Source organism: Furipterus horrens, unplaced genomic scaffold (genome assembly GCF_987537825.1).
Source record: "Furipterus horrens unplaced genomic scaffold, mFurHor1.1.pri manual_scaffold_4, whole genome shotgun sequence".
Taxonomy (NCBI): domain Eukaryota; kingdom Metazoa; phylum Chordata; class Mammalia; order Chiroptera; family Furipteridae; genus Furipterus; species Furipterus horrens.
In genome coordinates this window covers 109275695-109298666 of record NW_028327174.1, presented here as the reverse complement: position 1 = coordinate 109298666, position 22972 = coordinate 109275695, and the positions used below count along the sequence as shown (strand labels likewise).

At 32.4% G+C, this 22972-nt stretch overlaps 1 protein-coding gene and 1 pseudogene across 1 annotated transcript in view; one reads left to right on the top strand and one right to left on the bottom strand.

Annotated features, from left to right (window-relative positions):
- Positions 1–22972, bottom strand: part of CEP290 (centrosomal protein 290) — a 94598-nt gene that overhangs the window by 51754 nt on the left and 19872 nt on the right. Inside the window, exons 11-25 of the mRNA XM_090273908.1 lie at positions 22776–22898; positions 21539–21662; positions 17122–17294; positions 16232–16394; positions 15381–15481; positions 15221–15308; positions 14118–14230; positions 12302–12386; positions 11637–11779; positions 9442–9606; positions 8681–8830; positions 7013–7128; positions 5716–5818; positions 5395–5625; positions 1830–2003 (exon numbers count right to left, since the gene is read on the bottom strand). Of these exons, the coding sequence (XP_090130034.1) occupies positions 1830–2003; positions 5395–5625; positions 5716–5818; positions 7013–7128; positions 8681–8830; positions 9442–9606; positions 11637–11779; positions 12302–12386; positions 14118–14230; positions 15221–15308; positions 15381–15481; positions 16232–16394; positions 17122–17294; positions 21539–21662; positions 22776–22898 (2052 nt within the window). The remainder of the gene's footprint in view (positions 1–1829; positions 2004–5394; positions 5626–5715; positions 5819–7012; positions 7129–8680; positions 8831–9441; positions 9607–11636; positions 11780–12301; positions 12387–14117; positions 14231–15220; positions 15309–15380; positions 15482–16231; positions 16395–17121; positions 17295–21538; positions 21663–22775; positions 22899–22972) is intronic.
- LOC150012647 (U2 spliceosomal RNA) lies at positions 676–824 on the top strand (annotated as a pseudogene).

The window sequence follows — 22972 nt, the reverse complement described above, 5'->3', positions numbered from 1 at the left end:
CTTTCCATCACGGCTCTACACCATTAATCTCTGTCTGGGGTCAGTATTAATAGCTCTAACTATACCAGAGAGGAGGTACTAAACACACACACACACACATTAAGCAGAGTTCCTAACATCAATAGGCTTATATTCCAGTAGGGGAGACAGACATAGAAACACATATAATATGCTGTGATATAAAAAGCAGAGCTAGGTACAAGATAGTACTAATATAGACAGAGGGAGTTTGCTCTATGAAGAAGGATGCTTCAGGAAAAAAGCAGACTGTCTATGCAAAGTTTTGAAACATGAATAGAAAGTCACTGAGCAGATGAACTGGGAGAGGGGAAGGGCTTTCTACTTAAAGGAAAGAGCATGTACAAGAGAATATATGTAATATAAGTAAGAAAAAACATTGTGTTGCAAAGAGCCAGTAGTTTAGTTTCTAAAACATACATCGTGAAACTCCTTAGAGCATTAGAGGAGATGAAGTGAAGTAAGTGAAAGCTAATCTCAAGAGGAACTTGATTTTTATTCTTTCAGTGACTGGCAGTTTTCGACAGGTTTTAAGCAAGGAAGTGACCTGGTCAGAGTCACATTTGGAATTATCTTTCAGTGACAGTAAGGTGGACATAACACTGAGATGGAGTTATGAGTAATGGCTACCACAATAAAGATAATAAAGAAAGAGACATCGCTTCTTGGCCTTTTTGCTAAGATCAAGTGTAGTATCTGTTCTTATCAGTTTAATAAAGAAAGAGACATTGCCAACAGGGAAAGATACATTTTCAGAATTACAGCTGAGATACGGAAAATAAAGGAGAGAAAGGGATATAACACAAATACAAAAATTTTAAAATTTTGAGAAAAAATAAAAATATTCTTAGGGGAAACAGATAAAATAAAGTTAAAATTTCTCTTTTATATGTTATCTACAGGAGATTTCTTACCTAATTTTCTAATGATAAAGAGGACAAAGGACATGAAAATAGAAAAAGTGAATTATTACCACATTTAAACATTCAGAATTTTCTATAAAAATTAATATAAGCATCTCTCTTTGGCAAAAAAGTAAAAAGGAAACTGATCACGATTACTTCCAGTTAGTATTAATAAATACTGACTCGGATAATTGTGTAGAAGTCACTGAACACTATTGAGAATAATGTGTTTTATTGAATGTGTCCCTTAAGCAAGTAAAGGCTTTTGAGCCAAAAGAATTCTATCTCATTTCACTGCATTAGAGGATCATGAAAAAGAATAATAAGCCAAAAGATATATAAACCCCTAATTCTGATGAGGAAGATGAACAAATCAAGAGCTTGTTTTGCCTACTGTAAAAGGTATGGAGGTTAAGTGGCTAGAAGAATTAAGTGGCCGAAGGGTCTGGGCCATATTCACTGTCTGAATTAAACTTAGGCTACTTTATCCTACTCTTCTGTATTTAGACTATAAGAAAAAATGGGAATTTGCTGAGCTCACCCAGGGTCTGGGAAGAGCCATTTATGTCTCATCCACTCTCGGCTATAACCACCACAAGAAAACAGAAAAGCCAGGGACCATGAGAGAATAATTTGCTTTGAGAACAGAGGTAAGAGAAAGGAATGGCTACTTAATGATGCTGCTTCTTATGATTGCAATACTCTATTTCTTCCTTTTTCTTTTTTAATTTCCTGGGGGAAAGAGGTTTGATTCAGCTAAACCATGCAAGTTGGCTATGGAGGATGACCTGGATAAAGTTGTCCAGAAGTCCTTCTGCACTTATAGGGTAAGATATCACCCCCCACCCCCAGAAAAAAAGAAAAAAAAAAGTGGTATCACAAGCTTCAATGATGACACAAACTTACCTCTAGATGTTCCAAGTTATTTGTTCTTTGAACAAGTACATTATCTTTTTGCAAGATGTCCCTGTACTTAGCAGTCAGTTCATTGTATTGTTTATTGGCCGATTCTAGTTCAGACAGAGAAACACTATTATCCATAACTTTTTGGAGAGCTGCAATCTTGAAAGTGGCTATCTCCTATGTGAATAAGGACACAATGAGTTAAATTAATGTGCTTTTTTTTCTGATGAGGCACTAGCCACTTTTGAGAAAGATAATACAACCAAAAGCAAAACAGATTTTAGAAAACTAAGAATTCTAAAATGCTACATATAAGTAAAATGTTGCAATAATAATTTCTTTCATATAAAAATGTTATTTGGAAATTTTTAATCATAATAGAAATACAAACACAGTGAATCCTTTTATAAATCCTGTCATAGTAAAGTAAAATTCAGTTAATTTGAGCAAAATAAAAAAGCAGCAGGAAAACATATCACTCAGAATGTGTCTTTGGCTAGATTTTCTAAATTTCATCAGATTAAAAAAATAATTTCCCTTTTGACACCTGGATGACATAATTAGCATTGCCACATGTAATCTTTACAGCTTAGCTATTTCTCTTGTAATAGTTACAAAGACTAACTATGTAATACAATTTTTTGTTCACAGAAAAAAAACATTATTGAGAGAAATAAGTTCTCTCTATCCTAGCTATCTGTAATAAATAATATCAAAACCTTTAAGTTGGCTCATGTTGTACTCGTTAACGACATAGCTATAAAAAGTCACATTTCAAAGACATAGTATTAACACACACACACACACACACACACACACACAAAAAGTCTGAACTTCCAGTTCTCTTCAAAGTAAGCTGAAGAAATAGGGCAAGGAACAACCAATTTTAAGGAGTGTAAAAAGATAAAGAATTTATAGTTATAATTCATTCTGAAGTAGAGTAATAAGGAAAAAAATATGTGTAATGGTGCTTCAGATCTCATTTTGACAACTTCTCCATGTAAATAAGTACACACTATCCTACAATGCCCTTGGAAATCGATTTCACTTTTTCTTTGGCGAGGGTGAGGGAGTTTATGTTTCTGATCCCTTAAAAAATGTCACCTCCCTTTTTTTAATTTTCCAATTGTTGGAAAAAAAAAAATTCAGGTTGAACAACCAGATTTAAGAGGAAGAAAATTCTAGTCTTTTTTTCCCTTTTATTTCAAACATTAGCTGTATTTGTAATACTCTAAGAAACTATATTTTACAAAGCCTAACAAAAAATAAAAACAAGAATATTTCTTAAGTCTCAAAATTTCCTTTTTATATCTCCAAGTAAAAATAGATTTTATTTTTCAACAGGTTTCTTGTTGCATCATGATTCAGCTTTAAGATAACATTGTAAATAGGTTTATTAGCATAATAATTTCACCCTTTACTACATTTAAAATGGAATGGTAAGGAACTGGAATTCATTTTAATTTTACTTCAAATTCTTCTGTGTATATGATGCTATATAAACTTAGACAATTCAACTGAACATACATGCTTCAAATAAGCTGTATAATAAAATCAGATGTAAAGCAAGGTGCAGAAGAGTACATATAGCATGTAACGTTTTGTGTCTTTGTTAATATTTGCAAAAGGAAACATTAGAAGGACGATAAGTTACCTATAGGGAGTAAAAGATACAGGGATAGAAGATTTCTCTGACTATACATCTTTTGAACATGCAAATATTTCTATATTTAAACTCAGTTTTTTAAAAAAGGAAAAAAGTAATTGAAAACAAATGTAAAACAAATTAACTTAAATGTATATTAAATGTATAGATAATCATACAAAGGAAATTATTTGAAGTTAGTGCAGAATGTTAACCCTTAATAAGAGATAATCTAAAGAAAGTAAGAATTGTAAAGAAAATTTAAATTATACCTGGTAGCATTGCTGTTGTCAGTGTTAAAACCAATACAAGATTATTATTTTCAAATTAATGTACAAATATTGTAGGATAAAATAATCATTTTTTAATGTTAGATTTCTTGTTATTTTAATAAAGATTTCCATGTAAGAAAAGAGAAACACAAGTACAGAATCAACAATTACTAAACATTCCATACTATTTACTCATCCCATAATGTTAAATTTGAATTGGTAATAACAATATGAAGTCATGGTTTAAATATATACATATTTTCCTAATGTGTCCACTGAAAGGAACCAGTACCAATAACACTCTGAGAGCAATGACACTTAGTCACCAATTTTTTTCTATCTAAATTCCTTCCCCATTAAGAAGACCCAGGGCTCTTTAGAGAAATGGCTTATTCCAAGTCTGGATTTAAAAATACATAAAGTAAATTTTGGACTGCTTATTGTAGCAGAAAATAAATCAAACTTCGAAGCTTGGTTCAAAGACTAATTGATTCTTGTCAAAAGGACACAAGAGACAGCTTTAAAGGCTTCTCATTGGCCAAAGTTGAGACAGAAAAAAATAACTCCAACTGTTAGAGCACACTGAGTATTTACAAGTATCTGATTTTGTTAGGATACTTAAAGAAGAGAAAGTGGGAGTGAAATAGGGGGCAGGAACAGGTAGAAGCAGAGTACAACTCATATTCTGAAAACTGGTTCTTAAAAAGAAAAAAAATTAGAATTTTATATTATCTTTACTTTCTAGTAGGAACTGTACTTCAAGATAACCAAATACCCTGGGCTAATAAGGGAAAGCTCTTCATTTTAGAAAAGAATATGTGCTAATAAATGTAGAGAACATAACATAACTAGAAAAATCATAATTTCTCCAACTTCTAGTGAAATAACTGAGTTAGGAAACAACAATCTTCAGTGGGTGCTAAAGCTATTAAGAGAATTGACAAGGAATTGGTTATTTACACGGTGCCAGAATTTCTCCAGTTAACTAAAATCATTAGTAATAGATACATCTCCTTATTAACATAGTAATTAATCACAAAACATGGGACCACCAGAGAGTCTTGAAGTGATGCAATATAAACTATTACTTAAAAAGAAAAAAACAGTGCTTACAAAGTATTCTTGACAAAAATGTTTAATGTGAATATAATCAAGACTTGCAAGGTAACTTTAGTAAATACAATGGATAGAGGAACAAGTAGAATTATGCAAAAAGCAAAAATCATAAGTTGCCAACATTTTTCAGAGAGAAAAAAAAATAGGGTATTCTATAGTAAAAAGATCTGTGACATGTAACATTCAAATACAATGCAGGGTCGGTCCTTGACTGGATCCTGGGACAACTGAGGAAATCTGAACATGGTCTGGATGTTAGATAATATAAGATTCATACCAATTTTATTAGATGCAATAAAGTTATTGTGGTTATGTAAAAAAAGGAGGGGTTTTTGATTTTATATATGCACACTAAAATATTTAGGAAAGAAATATTTGCAATTTAAATATTCCTACAAAAAACAGATAAAGTAATTATGGCAGAATGGTAATAAATATTAACTGTTAATCCAGGTAATAGGTGTCCATTATACTATCCTTTCTTCTTCATGTTAGAAAATTTCTGGAGACAAAAAAGAAAAAAGATCAGACATACCTTAAATCGTTGTAAACGTCCAATTTTTTCACCAACTTCAGCTTCCATTGACATCAGTTCATTCTTCTGTTTTTCATTTTCTTTTCTAAGTTGGCGCTCCATTTCTACTAAAGTAGTATATTGTCTTATGAGTGACTTTTCATTCACTTGCAAGACAGTGATTTTTCTACTATTTTCTGAAAGTGTTTTTTTCATTTCATCCGAATTCATCTGAAGAGTACTGAGCAAATTCTGCAAAAAGGCACATTTATATTATTTGTTGAATCTAGCTATCTTAGTTTGTATAATACTGTATATTGATTTCAAAAAGGTTATACTTACATTATATTCTTTTACTTTTATAGCATCTTGTTGAATTTGACTCTCAAGTTTTTTCCTTTCCTCTTTCATTGTTTCAGATTCTGTTTTCCAGGTCTCCTTGTCACTAAAAAAAATGATGATATGGCAAATCTAGAACAATATTTAACTGCAGGAAGAGATAACTTTAGATTATAGAAATTTAAAGGCTTAATATAACAGGAGACATCAAAGCTACTCACTACCTAATAGCATTAGAATGTCAAAATTCTATTCAAAAGAGATTTAGCCTGGAAGTTATATTTTTATTTAATAAATTCAGGGTAAAAAAAATTACTTTATCAAATCATTTAAATTATTCCCTGGCTCATCACCCTGCAATTGTCAAAATTTAATGATTATTGCTGAATCTTACAAACCTTTTAATAAAACCTGAAAACAATTAGGAAAATAATCAATACCCCAAACTAATTCTGTACATTAAGTCTCTTAAATTTAAGTGTTAAATACTTGCAATATTTAGAATACAAACAAAATCAGAAATCATTAGACTTAAAGAAGATGTGTCAGACACTTTTGCCTAACCAAGAGCTATTCCACAATCATCTGCAATCAGCTTAGCATAAACTAATTATGCTGTCATTCTCTCTGCTACGGAATGTTTAAAACTTATACAATTCATGAGCCCAATTCTGGTTAATAAGATCTAAATCACAGTCTGCCAACAGCCTCTGGAAAAAAATTTTGTCCACAAAGGAAAAGTTATGTGAAAAAAAATGCCCCTCTTCTACAATGCACAAAATGGTTCTGTCTTTCCTGAGCTCCTGTATCTATTTTATAACCACAGTAGGAGATAATATGACCTACCCTGTGTGTTTCTTGTTAGATCAGATAATAATCACCCTTAGTATTTAAATCACCTTTCATCAGGTATTCTAATTATTACTAAGAAAATTATTCTATTTATATAAATGGGATGGCAGAGATAAGGAGAAATACATTAGTTCCCTATGAAAATTTGAATAATTATGATGGTGATGATGAAAACTGATGCTAACAGCTGACGCAAAGTGTTCATATGGGCTATGACATTTAAAAAATGCTTGTATCTGAGCATTTTCGTATAATTCAGTTGTTTCATATCTCCCCTATGAAAAAGGTATTACTACCACAGAATTTTATAGATACCAAACTGAGACAAACAAAGAAGAGAGGAAGAGGCAGGAGGGGAGTGTAAAACAAAATATCTCAATATTTTTGTTATGTTCATCATTAACAAGAATATGTACAATTATATTTATAGTTTCGCCAAAGGTTATACCTTAGATATTCTTTATAGAGTAAGCTTTGTTGATGACGAATTACTGCAAATTTTTTGTTATAGTCTTCAAGAGAACCTTCTAAATCCTTTAACTTATTTTCTTTATATTCTAGTTCCTAAAAAATGGGTTTAGAAATAAGAATGAAAAAGGCATCAGAATACATTTTAAATTTGAAGGTATAAATTCATATTCTGACAAGATTATAGGAAAATATATAATGGAGAACAGTCACCATAAACAGCAAAGACCTTAGTTTAAGGCATATGGAATGAGGCATTATGTGTAAAGGGGAAGTAAACAGGTAAAATTAATTTTATCATATAAAACAGTTATAGTAACCACACTAACTGTCAGATACAGTAGTTGGAAACCTACCTCTAGTCACTCAGCCCCACATACCCTTTTGTGAACATATACAATATATGCCTCCACTTGAATTATCCTTTCTAATGAATTCTTTTCAAAGATAGCAAAACGGAGACTTAGAAAGATTAAATCACTTACGCAATATTCATGCTCATTAACACTACCCATGCAACCACTGCCTAAGCACATGTGCCAAGTTGGTGCCAGGTACTTCAAATATGTGCAGATGTAATGCCGGTGATCAGGTCTGTCTGACTCCAAAGGCCTGCTACTTACTTCCCTCACTCTATGCTGCCTTAGGTTTGAGGGTCCAAGCACCTGTTTTACCATTTTGAACAAATTTTCAGATTCCCAATCAGTATTCTCTCTCTCTGTTCTACCACAGTGCTTCTCATGTTTTTGTTTTCCAAAAAGATAAAAAAATGAATCTAACCTGAAGCAACATGATGATGCTATAATATCAGTACTTGTTGATAGTGTCCCTATATTGCAGAAGAATGAGAGAAACCATAGTGATAAAATTATGAATTTAAAATATATAACAAAAATTATGAAGTGATGTTCTAATAACTAGTTAAGGTTGTCCCTTCTTGACTCAGACAACAATTCCAATATTAAAGAAAAGATTAGTGTAATTTCCAAATATAAAAGCAAAAATTTGATAATCTTAACTCAAGTATATTCAGAAATAGATTATCAAGGAAAGGGAAGCGAACACATAATCAAAATCATATTTTCATTTATTCTGAACACATTTTTATAATTCTACTGTAATGTATGTAATGTTATGGGTTTCACACTTCAAATGAAATAACGAAAAGCATCTTCCTTTAGGCCATTCGGAATGACCACGATACAGATGGCAAAACAGAAACAAACACAGAGCAAGCATTCTAACTTGCTGATGGATTAACTAACACTTCACAGGACAAAGTTAAAAAATAAAGGAACAATTTCAGTCATTACACTAAAAAGCAGTGTCAGCCTTTATTCACTTGAATTGCTTTTCTAACCATCAATAAATAAAAGTGCTTACTTCATTCCTACCTTATAGAAGCTGCATATTATTCTACCTATCAATCATATATTTCATATAAATGATACCTATGTGAACAGGATGTGTCAGCATGCTCCTTATGCAGATAAATGAAATAAACTGACATTATTCATAACATTCCATCTAACATCAAAATCCATCAGCATATACCTCTGTTAATATGCTAAGAAATCAAAGAATAGAAGACTAAATTTAAAAACATACTACCAATTGTTTTGGTTATTCACATGTGAAATTTCAGTACCTGTAGAATATGTATTAAATATTCATTCAGAGAATTAATAATATTGGCACTAGTTGGTGCTATCCCATCAGGCAAATCTACTCCTTTAAAAACAACATTTGATCCTTCAGATTGCCGTAAAAGACTGGTTTCTTTTTCAAGATGATCTATCTGAAAACAAAGAGTTCAGAAATGAGAATCACATCTCCTTACACCCAAAGAAAGATAGATTTAAAAGCAGTTACTTCCACTTCCACTGAGTATTTTTTATTTTTTTAAAGCTTTTATTTATTTTTTGAAAAATGGGAAAGGAGAGAGAAAGGGAGGGAGAAAAACACCAATTAGTTGCCTCTCATACATGCTCTGACCAGAGACCAAACCCGCAACCTAGGCATGTGCCCTGACCAAGAATTGAACCAGGACCTTTTGCTTTGCGGGACAATGCCCAATCAACTGAGCCACATCGATCAGGGCATCCACTTAATATTTTCAAAAGTAGATATATGAACTCCCTGACAGGAATTAATTAAACTATAATTTAATTTCTACTTAGAAATGCCTTAGGATACACTTAGGATTTTTGTATTATTTTATATTATGAGGCACTTGTTTTCAACTTAATTTTATGTTTAAGAAAAATTTAAACATATTTTCTTAATGTTAAATAATTAATTTAAGGGGCATTTTCACATGAAGTAGTCATTTTTTAAAAAAAATTAAATGTTTCATATCATACCTATGTCTAATGCTTAACATTTTCTTTACTTTGATAAAATTCTCACCTTTAAATATGCTTTTGCCAACTGCTGAGAATAACTTATAATCTCCTTCTGAGCTTCTTTGAGTTCCTGCCTTAGCTCTTCATTCCTCCCAGTAAGTTGATCAACTTGGGCTTTCAAATGGACATTGGCATCAAAGATTCCTTCTGCATTCTTTGATTCTATAACCTAACAAATTTAGATTATGTTGAACAAATGTGAAGAAAAACACTAGAATCATAGTTAAAAAATCTATTTAAATAAAATTCACATTTAAGCATTCTACTATTCCCATTACCATGAATAATAACAAAATATGCCAAATCTATTCCTTATTTATGAATTTAAATTTATAAAATGATTTTAACTTACATTAGTACTACCAAGCATAGTAATTATTTCATTATAACAAGTAACAAACATCTAGCTATTTTTAGTAGACTGGTAGACTAGTTAACAGCCAGAGAGAAAAAAGATGACCACGGTTCAAATCTTAACCAATCTCTTACTAGCTGGGCCAGTGACTTAAATTCTTTATACCTTAGTTTCCTTATCTTTAAAGAATAGGAAACAATATTAGCTCTGTCAGCTTCACAAGTTTTTATATAATCAAAATGAGATAAATATGAAAATACTTGGAAACTCTGCAGCACCTGAATTTAAAGCATGAGCAACGGAAAGAAACAGCTATTACATTCAATTAAGTAAATTTTTCATTCCTTCCTCTCCACATTTGAAGCATACATGATAACAAAGGCCAAGTATGATAACATAGTATCATCCAAGAGTGCTAAATAAGCAAAAATAATGTAAAATATTAGAATATCAAAACGGCTTCAATGGTCCTAATTCTCCAATACTCATACACCCACATACACATCTACATAATATACACATACAAATATATTTGGGCTTTAACACATTGCGTACGGATGGCGAGAATTCTCATCATTTCTAAAAGGCATTTAAATTCCCCGGTATGCAGCATGTTAAAAGAACTACATGGAATAAACCTGTTAAATGCAAAGTAAAGCTTTAGAAATGAAGGTAGAAGACAAAGTGGTAAGATGAGTAAAATCAAAGGTAATCTCATACTCAGGAAGGTGATCTGGGGTTTAACTCTGGGAAGCAGATTTATAGAAGTAAGCCTTTATCCTAAAAAGATCAGAGCAGGCCACATGCAGTAATAAGTTACACTAGCTCAGAAGGGGATACCAGGAGGACGGAAGTAGGTAGAAGGGGGTATTCTAATGGACAAGAAAGTAGTCTAGTTAGTCGTTTTGCTAAGAAACAGCACCATGTTGTCTACATGGTCCTAAAAGTCCTACCCTCCCACATTTAACAAGTGAATACAAAAACAACTACTTATAAGTTCTAGAAAATAAAGAAAAACAAGCAGATTTTGGAAGAGACTTGGAACTTTAAAAAGAGGACCAGCCAGGAGTGATTTGCCATTTTTAAGGCTTTACTCTGAAGGCAGTCTACAGTTTCAGTGACTTGTTAACTTTCTGGCCTAGAAAAGAAGAGGACAGAGCCAGCTCAAAGCAACAGGAAAGTGAGAACAGAATCCAGAAAGAAAAAAGCTAGCAAAAGGATTTCCAAACTCTGTAAAAACTTTGCCACGTCTCAGGCTGACCATTGAAGCAGAAGAAAGGAGATAGATGACAGAGGAAAGTCAGTGAACTTAAAGAAAAATCAATTGCAATTATACAACTGGGAGAAGAAAAGACAGAAAATTAGGAGAAAAAAAAATGAACAGAGATTCAGGGACCTGTGGACAATAGCAAAAGAGGTAAAATGTTTGTTTCACTGGAGTTCCAGAGAGAATGGGACAGAAAAAACAATTAAAGAAATTATTGCTGGAAAACGTCCCAATTGTAGCAAATAGTGTACGTAAACAGACTCATGAAGCTAGCAAACCCCACACAAGATACATATACACATATGCAAATGCGCACATATGTTTGCATGCACACACACACACACACACACACACACAGAGGCACATTATAGTCAAACTGGTAAAAACCAAATATAAAGAGAAAGTTTTGAAAGCAGGCTGAGAAAAAATACACATTACATACAAATGACAGCAAATGTCTCATCAGAAACTATAGAGACCAGTAGATAGTGAACTAGATAGTGAACAACATTACTAAAGTGATGAAACAACAAAATGAAACCATTAATATTAAAATTAAAAAAAAAAAAAGACTTACATTAACTAGTCTTTCAAGGCTAGGAATAATTAGAGATGTTTCTCCTCCTTTAACATCAGGATCTTTCTGCATGTCCTTAATAGCTTGCAATATCTCTTTCATACCTTCTTCAAGTTGTTTATTTTCTTCAACTAATTCTTTTACTAAAATGAAATATTTTTCTCATTGACTGAATAGATCTTTTTCATAATTTACACTATTCTATATATGTGACAAAGTTTACAAATAGTAAAAATAATCCATCTGTAAAATGCAAATATATTTTAAAAGTGCAACTATAGATCCCAAGTGTGAATAGTTGAGCTAAATGATATACCTATTTAAATCATATGCATATATATATATATATCTCATAGCTCAAATAAATAAATCATAAGCATACTTTGCCTTCACTATATATTACATTTTTAAAAAATTGTTACTTTCCTTTGGAACAAAAGAGAATAGACTTATTTATCATCACAAAAAAATTCAGACGAAGAACATTCTCTGAATATAATATAACAAGGCAAACCAAATGGATGAAAGAGATTAACATCTACATTTTATGGAGGTAATTGAGGCTAAAATAGATTAGAAAACAGAGTGTATTCGAGTCCTTTCAGACCCATGATATTTAGTATAGATAAGTAAATATATAAAAATAGGAGATAATAGTAACTTACATTTATTCTGAAATTTGGCTATTATTGTTTTACTTCTTTCTAAATCTCTTTCCTTTTCAATTAGTTCTCTTGAAGGAAATTCACTCTGAACAAAACATAAAGAAAATAAAATTATGTTTTTACAAAATATCACAATAGTTTAATTTTGAGGATAAGAAAGTTTGACCAACTGAGGTTTAGACACCATCATAGCAGTCATAAAAATAAAATAAAATCTAAAAGGTAAAACATTTGGTGATTCTCTCTACTGTCTCCCTCCCCCAACAGCCATGGCAAAAATCAAACAGGTATAATGAAGTTTTTCTTTAGAACCACAAACATCTCTTTTACTATACACACTACCTGTGCTGCCTTGCTTCTATAATGTTCAAGTTCTATTTCTGCATTTCTATTCTGTCCTTCCTTGATCAATAATTCCTGTGCTATGACTTCATGTTAAAGAAATATTTAATAAATTAGGCAAGTCAGTGAGTTCATACCAAATGTACTACACTTCTGGATATTTAAAAAATAGAATCTGCATAAATTAATGTCAATGTACAAACATTAAAAAGTCTTATTATATTCCTGACAGCTGTGGCTCAGTTGGTTGGGCATTGTCACCCAAAGCAAAAGGTCCCTGGTTAGATTCTCAGTCAGGACACCTGTCTAGGTTGCAGCCCGGTCCCTGGTTGGGGCACATGCAAGAGGCATGCAATAGAGGTTTCTCACCTCTTTTCCCCTCCCTTCCTTTTTCTCTAAACGTAAATAAATAAAAATAAAATCTTTAAAAAATCTTATTATAATTATTACTTATAGAACTTCGTTAGAAAAATCATTTAAAAAAAGTTAATAAAAAAGCAATCCTAGGAATATAATTTGGAAGAGAGCTCACCTGAGATATAAGAAATACTAGTTCTCTCCTTAGATGTTCTATAACATTTTCAAGTGGATCTATCTGACAAAATTTTGATTGTGCAGTAATAGACACAGGTTCTGGAAGATTAACTTCAAGTTTACTTTTCAAAATCTCTGCCTGCAAGGGTACTTCACTTTTTCTTATATCTTCTTTCAAACTGCTATCAGCATATTTTATTTGGGTATGAACTTGTTCATCTTCTGATGTTACTACTTGTGATTTATCGATGTCAACTTTGTTATCATGAATTTGTTGAGAAAATACTGATTTTTGCTTAAGTGATAACTTCCACATTAAGTCTGAAGCTGTTGATAAGGCTTGTAAAGATGAATTGCTTTTATCTGTGAAACTTGTCTTCTCAGGTGCGTGACAGCTTCTTGACACTTTCTTTATAGAGTCATCAGATACAGAGTATAGGAAGTCATTTATTTCTTCATGACTCTCCCTACTAAAGGTATTGACTAATGATTCCAGATTTCCTAAAGATTGTAGACATGGTGCTTTAAAAACTTCCCTTATTGTAATAGCTTCTGGAAGTGTATTATCTTTCACTTGTGTGGATGAAGAATGTCTAGTTAAAGAGACAGAAGGATCCACTTCACTTGCTATACTATGACAAACTTCAGATAACATTCTTGATAAAGATCCTACGGTCATATTCTCTTCTGACTCTTTCTGATATGCTTTTGGAATACTGAATGATGCTCTCCTATGCAGCAGCTCTATTTTATCTGAACTTCTAATCTGTATTCAGGGTAAATAATATCTCATTAATCAATCTTTGAATCAACAGATTATTTAAATTAAAAAATATATTTTTCTTTTAACTTAAAAAAAAATACAAAATGAGATAATGGGGCAAAAATGAAAGTACTGACATTCTTCTTTATTCCCTTTGCCATAGCAAATACTGTTTACCTTTGAATGTGCTGCATTCATATTTTTGAGGCTCATGAAATCAAATTTTCTTTCTCCCATTCTATTTTCTGGAGAAAAATTTTCTGTTAGGTTCAGGTCCTCAATTGTTAGTCCTACATATAAAATATATAGCAAATCAGACATAAAAATAACTCTCCTTTCATTTCAATATGACTTTCATTCTTAAAAACTAGAATCAAGTTTTAACTCAAAAAAAGGTAGAACGATTATTTCCAAAATCCTTCATCCACATGTAGCCTATACAACCTTCTGATTTAACTAATTTTAATAAAATATTAATATGAGAAACTAATATAAACTTTATATTCTCTATCATTCCTTATCCATTCTATATATAAAAGTGTTACTAAGTACTAAAATTGTCAAAAGATACATATAAAAAAGTACACAAGAAACATGAATAATGAGGAAACTAGTTAATACACTAATAAATTATGAAGTTTTCCTTCTAGAAATTTTTTTTGATGTACTGTAGAAACAAAACTGCTAAAAAAAAATCCCCCAAACAAATAAACAAAAAACTCCATTGTTCATAGGTACTTACGGATTTAGACGAATTTAAAAACAAATTTCTTCTCCATGGTCTTCAATAGCTATTAAAAACTTAATCAACTGTTCTCTTTATATCATGTAAGCTAAACAAAAATGTTAATTTTTATTCTACAAAACATTATGTAGTAAAGGTACAAAGAAAAGTTTTCAATGCATAACTCTCTTAAAGAAAGATAAAGTATTATTAGTAACATATTAACATAAAAATTACTAAGTTTTATCATTACTTATCACAACTTATTTGGATTATCTACAAATTAATAGAGCCTTTACTATAAATTTTCAATATCCATGATTCTGAATATTTGGGTTATTTTATTTATTTATTTATTTATTTACCAGTTTCAGATTTAGGACTGAACCCAACAATACTCATTTACATAATCTTCATCAGGCCATTATTTTTATTTATTAAACTTGTAGCAGAACCACAGTAATATAGAGATAATATTTCTAACATACAGAGAGTTTCAGATCCAGGCAATTCATTTACCAATGATTCTTCAAAAGTTTGGAATAACTGAGTATACCTGAAGTTGCAGTTCTTTTTCCTTTTTCTTGAGCCATTTGGCGAATCCTTTTTTTCAGATCAAGTCTTTCTTCCTCTAAACTTTCAATCTACGAAGTATAAACTGTTAGTATTTTTCTTTAGCTCAACAAGAAAAATAATCAATTAACTATTATACTTGCCTCTTTCAAAAGAATCTGATTTTCAGCTCTGTACTGTTGCTGTTTTAAACTTTTTTTATTTCTAAATTCAGTTAAATCAATCATTGTCTTCGGTTCAAGGCCTACAAGAGAAAGTAGTATGATTAAAACCTTACCAACATTCAAATGAACTACAAAAAAATTCATATAGCAACTAGTTATCATTAAGCAACTGGTTATAATTAAGCCAGCATTACTAAAGAACAGGGCACATTTTGTGTAAGAGTTTTCCTGCTGTTTGAACTTAACCCTAATGGAAATCCTAACAGTTTAAACTGAAACCCTCCAACTTTAAATTTTATCACAATTATTAATGGAAATCCTTACAAAAACTATTTACTAATTACTTCTTAGAATCAACAGTAATCTTAAAATACTCAACCAAAGAAAAGCTTAAGCAGTCTAAATTATAAAAGTGAAGTACTTAAGCCTTAAAAAGGTTTAAATAGTATTTCTAAATGCCCTCATGAATTCTTCTGAAACAAGTGCATTTTACAAACTGACATGTTGAAGAAAAATTAAAGGGTTTACTTCTAATATGTGGACTGACTTAGTAGACTTTCATTTTCTAAATAAGCAGTTTTAATGAGGAGACCCTGACCCGCAAAAAGCAGTGCTCCAGGCCTGCCCACACACAACTCAGCCCATCAAATCCCAATCCCACTTCAATAGGAGTCACTCCACTTTAATTTGTTTTAAATACTTCTATAGGAAAATTTATTTTTTAAAAAAGCATTCAACTATTTAAAAATAATAACAAATTATCAAAAAGAAAAACTGAAAGTGACTTGACAATTAGGATTAAGCAAAATACGTATCTTAAGATTACTCACCCACACGCTCTCTAAGTGCCTCATTTTCATCAAGGAAGTCATTGATCTTCATCTCAAGTTTATTGATTTCCTTTGTCAATACTTCAATCTCTCGATCTCGTATTTTAATTTGATTTTTACAATTCTTTATTTCAATAACAGCATCTTCTAAACCATATACTCCCTAAAAAAAAGCCAACCTAATTTAAATATAGCATGATTTATCTGAATAAATTATCAATCTCAAGAATATATTTTCTTATTAAGTCTGGGGGGAAGTTCACATATACTTATGGTTTACATCGCTAAACTGTGTTTTTTATTGTGCTTTTAAAAAACAAGTCCACTAATAATAATGATGATGGAAAATGGAAGATTGACATTTGCCAATACAGCACCCTAATGGCAAAGTGACTCAGAATATTGCATGTAAATCACTTTACCAAACATAGAAAAGGAATAGTAAGGGTCAATCAGTGATCCCATTAGAATATGTAAATCATTAGTTGCCTAACTTAGTGGTAATCAGATTTTAAAATATAGAAAATACTAAGTAAGACTGCGTTGGCATGCTAGGCAATAAAACTGTTCCTGTCAACAATTTTTATCAAACTAACCATCAGTGTGACATCTACATAGTGGCACAATGACACATATTACAAAGAATCTAATCCTGCTCCCTCACAAAAGCTGATCATTTGGACAAATGATTTGAAAACAATGATCCTGCTGAAAAGTAAATACTACTCAAAAAGTTTGAACTATTTAGTATAAATCAATTAGGATTGATCTTTATCTTAAGATATTTCTGGAATGTTTTAAATGGTATGCAGTAAATGGCACAGAACAGTCTAACTGTGGGTGGCAAGAATAATTCTAAACCCCCTGATTGACAAGATAAAAATACATACCGATTCATAATCTTTTAATCGCTTCAGAGTCTCCACTAGTTCTTTATCCTTTTCCCTAGCATCAGCCTCAGCCAGTTCAGCTGTTCTCTCCGCCTCTTTAGTTTTCTCTTCTAAAACCTGAACTTTAGACTGAATTTTCATATAATGGGTCTGTTGAGAAAGTGTTGAAGCGCCTACAAGGTAAAAATAAAAATCATAAATGAGTTTAATTGACTACTTAGTCCTTTAGTCACTGATTCCAATATGGGGTGCAGGAAAAGTAGTATATTACTAAAAAGTCCCTTTAATGTTATTTTATATTTGTAAAATAAAGTTATAATTTGGTTTTATTAATAAAACAAACTAAAAAAGTAAAGTTCAATAAAATCTTCTTGGCTAAAGTATGGATGACATAACATGGCAAAACACTGCTAGCATATGTTCCTAATATTGAACCTCTTTTTTGTCCACTGCAATAGAACAATGGATTTTTAACAGGACACGTGACCACTTGAAGTCAACACTAAATTTCTACTTACACTCCAGCAGCTATGCAGTCATGTGACTAATGGGGTATAGACAGAAGTGTGCATACTTCAAGAAATGTTTTTTAAAGGAAAGAAGGGAATCTTTTTCCTCCCTCCTGACAGCTGGAATATATTTACTGAGGCTGGAACTCAGTCTTCTCAGACCATGAGATGGAAACCACATGTTGAGATAGGCAGAATAACAAGATACAAGGTGCTTGATACCTGATATTTGTGCAGCTATCACACTAACCCTCAACTAGTTGCCTCAATTTTGTTTATATCTTGGAAAGATATATTTTTGTCCTGTTTAAACCACTGATTATCTGTCACCTGTAGCTCTGGTTAAAGCTAATATCTTTTAAAAATCATTATCTTACTAAACTGTTGCTAGACCAAAATATAGTATTCCTATCATTGTAAAATTTATTGACTCAAATCATCCTTATACTCATCCATAATCAACATCTACTGATTTACTGGGCATATACTTACAGACAGGCATTGGACTAGTGTAGGAGATCACACTTGAACAAGAAATGAGCTCTATTCTCTGGGACGAACAGCCGAGCTGGAGAATGACAGAGGCTGGATGGTCCCAAATACCTATTTTCCCTTTCTTCCACATGGCCCTCCTCAATAACACCTGCCTGTCCTTCCAGATGTGTTCTTTGCCTCTTGCCCCCTCTTCCTCCATCTCTCTGTTTGGAATGTGCATGTGAATGTAAAACTCCATTTTGGATGAGGCAGATGAAGGTAACTCCCTTGTGCAATGGTCTAATTCCACTGCACAAGTGAGAAATACATTTCTGTCTTGATTTTGCCACCATTTTTGAGATTTGTTTCTGACCACTAAACGTAATCCTAACCAATGAAGAGGGAAACACCCTAAGCTATCATATTTAGAAGTTAAATTCAAGATATAAAGCATACTCCTGGCCACACATCTGTGGGCTTGAGGGGTCATATTCTGTGACTGACAGACGTGTCATTAGATAAGATCTCTTCCTTACTCAATAGCAGAGATAAACAGCCATTTTTTTCTCCTGGTGGTTGGAATACATAACTCCCATAATATTAGTCATCCTCTGAAAGCAGTTTAAACTTCTGTCAAAGTATAATTCTAATACATGCATAATACACACACATTTAGAAATATGTACATCAAGTGGGCCTTGATGCTGCTCAACAATCACACTACATTTCCTTAGTCTGTTCACTCTTCCAGATGACATTTCATGTTTTCTCTTTTATACTCTCTCAAACTTGTAACACATACTCCCCTATCTTCACTTTCATTAGAGAACCATGCTTCCTATTCACTGAGAAAACAGAAGCAATCAGTAGAGAAGTTCTACAAGTTCTCATCATCAGGACACTGACCCAGCCACCTGCATCTGTATTCTATATACACCACTTTCCATCCTGTTATGGATGGAACCTCTGTGCTCCGAAGGCCAACTACTCCACTACCAACCCATTGCCTTCTCATGAATATTGCTCCAGAAGGTTCTTCTCTCCCTTCCCTACTTCATTAATTCATTGTTTCTTCTTAGATGGATCTTTCTCATTAACCTAGAAGCATGATTATTTCTTCCACTTAAAAAAATATACTTTCATCACTCCTTTTTCCCATCAAGGAACCACTCTTATTTTTCTCATTTCCTTCATAGAAACATTTCTTAAGAGCCTATATCTGTTCTCTTTCATCTTGAACCATTTTCTCTTGAACCAAAAATGACCACTGCTAAATCCAATGGCCAATTTTCAGTGCTCATACTGACTTATCAGCAGCAATCAATACAACCCCAAACACTGTTGTTTATTCTCTTCCATGATGACATGGCTCATGCAGTTTTCAGAACTCTACACACTCCTGGTTTTCTTCCCATCTTTCTGGTCATTCCTTTTTGTTCTCCTTTGGTGGTTCCTTTTTATCTCCCCAGCTTCTAAGGTAAAAGTATTCCAGGGCTCCATGTTCAGATTTTTCTTCTTAACAAATATTTTCTCCCTTGCTCTCAGCCAGCCTCATGATTTCAACTACCATTTTTATGCACATGGTTCCCAAATTTACATCTTTAGCTTAGATTATTCTCCTGAATCTCAGACTTTTATATACAAGGACTTAACGCTTTCACTCTAATATCTAATAAGCATCTTAAATGTGCCATGCCTTGTTTAACTGAGTACCTGGTCATCGCTAAACCTGCCCTTTCCATAACCTTCCCTAGCGTTCAGATTAAATGTCTTTATAACTCTTTCTCTCACATGCTACATATGATCTGTTGGCAAATTTTATTTCTATCACCTTCAAAATACAACAGAACTGAATACATCTAATAACTCCACTGCTCTAAGCTACTATCACCTCTTCAAAGGTTATTATTATTAACAACATTATTGCAATAGTCTTATAATATGTTTCCCTGCTTTTGTCTGTACCACTCCTATTATCTATGGCAGACACAGCCTGTGAGAACAACGGAATCTAGTCAGGCCTTCCTCACCCAGGATGCCCATGCGTGGGCTCCTAGAGATAACATTACATAGGCATGCCCAGTGCACTTGCAGTTATATAAGCATTGATGTCATGTTCTGGCTAGTGGCCAGCTTTGTTTATACATAATACAAAAGAGATGGAACCTCCATGGAAGTGTTTGTGTTTGTCTTCGTGCTTGGACAGAGGTCAGGGAGCGAATGGAGGAGTGGTGCTGGGCACCGGTGGGCACCAAGCAGCAGCGGGTGTCCAGCGCTGAGCGAGTGACCAGTGGGGGTGCAAGTGCGGATGCTGTAATGTCTGCAGTAAAGGAACTGTCAGAGATTCCAACCTTGCCTCGCATATTTTATCCGATTGCCAGACAAAAAGGAATCTGCATCTGTTGGCACAACACAGCCTAAGTCAAATTGTATCATTCTTGTCTTCAGAAACTTTCTGTGGTGTCCCTTCTCACTTAAAATAAAAGCCAATGTCCTTATAATGAACTGCAAGGCCCCATATGATATGGTTCCTGGTTACCTTTTTGATCTCATCACTAACTACGGACCCCCTTGCTTACTCTGTTCCAGCCACAAAAGCTTGTTGTTCCTCAAATATGCATGGTACACTCCTGTTTATGCCTTTGCACTTATTCCCACTGCTTAGGATCATCTATATGGCTCACTCCCTTACCTTTAAGTCTTTGTTCAGATACCTCCTCAGTGAGGCTTTAGCTTCACTATTTAAATAACAACCACACCACCAACCACGACCACCATAATATCACTGACAGTTACATACACACAGATAGACTCACTCGCTAGTTTACCTTTGTGCCTTAGTTTTTTTATCTTCAGCAATTATTATAAATACATTATAAACTTACTATGAATAGATTGCATTAATATATTCTTATATAACTATAGCATGTAGTGCTCTGGAAGTATAAGAGCATTGATGTTTTAAAGGCTTATATTCAGAGTATTTGATGTGTTAGACAAGGTAGTATGATCCAGGGCAGGAAGAATATGATAAGACATTAAATTGGATAAGGTTAATCCAAATGGTAACAAGCCACATTACTGCTGAAAACTATGTGCAATGCGGTGACACTGATCAATATTTTACATTCTTTGTTAATTATAAAAAGGGGATTAAATGAGTACAATTAATTATATCACCATTTTCATTTCTTTCAAAAGTCACCTAGTAATAAAAGTTAATGTAATTTTCATCAAAATTATGGAAAATATCGCCATCATTTACAAATTCAAGACTAGGAATATATGTAGTTAATAATATCCCATATAATTTTTTGAAAATATAATAAAATTCAAATAGAGAAAAACCAATTTACATGACATGAATTTATGTTAATAAAACCTTTTAAAACGTAATGGTATATAAACTATATATTTATAAAATATAAAATTACCTTTGTTTCTTTGCAGCTCATTTTTCAAATCTTCAATAATAAAAGTACTTTTTTCCATTTCTTTTGTATATTGTTCTACTTGCTCAGTGAGCACCTTAATATGACTATCTCGTTCTTGTATACCCTATAAAATATTTTTTGAATATTACATATCTTTTCATGAATATTAACATACATTTTAAGAGTAAGAAAAGAAAAAGGTGGGTCTTATTTTTTTAACAGAACTGTAGAATATATTTTTGTGGTCAAAATGATATCTTTTACTATTTTATGTATTTCAAGTGCACTATACAATGGTAAGTACACTCTAAGTACACTCTAACACTTAAAGATAATTTAATGGTTAACACTCCAGCAAATAAGAGTTCTAGAACTCTCTAGTAATTTATAGCTTCTTAGGACTCCTTTTATGTTACTTTTACTCATCATCCATCCAATTCCATCTTTTTACAATTTTGTATGTTTGTGTTTACCCTGTTCATTCTCATTTACTCAACCAAGCTTTTACCTCTACAGTACTTCAGTTAAATTTTTGTTCCTTGAAATTGTTCTTATTCACCAAATACTTCAAAAAATTCCTTATTTCTTTTGGACTAGGAATACAGAGCGCTGATAATAAAAGTGTCACTTCTTTCTATATAAATATATTTGTACTAAAAATAAAATCCTTATATATTAGTTATATTATAACCACACTTTTAGCCCTCGCTGGTGTGGCTCAGTGGATTGAATGCCAGCCTGCAGCCTGAAAGGTCACTAGTTCGATTCCCAGTCAGGCACATGGCCAGGTTGTGGGCCAGGTTCTCAGTTGGGGATGTGCAAGAAGCAACCAATCAATGCGATCAATGTTTCTCGCCTTTTCCTTCTACCTCCCTTCCCCTCTCTCTAAAAGTAAGTAAATAAATAAATCTTTAAAAAGAAAACAAATTATAACCACACTTTTAGCTTATTTCACAGTATTTAGGATATTTTAGCATGTAAGTATAATAAAGTAAACTTAAAATACTTTTAAATTTCTAAAAGTTTTAATAGTTTAATATTATTCCCAACTCAAAATTTAATTCTAATTTTTTGTGAGACTGGTTAGTATAAAAAATTTCAAGGAACTTTATTATACACACAATAGTGCAAGTCACTAGATTAGGTACAGATGATATAATAAGTAAGACAGAGTGTAAGGTTTCATCGCCAACTTTAACAAACCTCATTGATATACCAGATTTTGAGAAGGTTGTACCTGTTGTAGAGCCATAATATTGCTTTTATCAGCGTCGAGCTGGGCATTTTTCAGTTTCTCCCTCAGATTATGTAACATTTGCTGATATTCAATAATTTCATCATCTTTAGAAGATAAAATTAACTAGAAATAATCAAAATAGCATCTGTTACATTATGGAAAAGTTAATAAAATAAACTACTCCTTATTTATGGTAA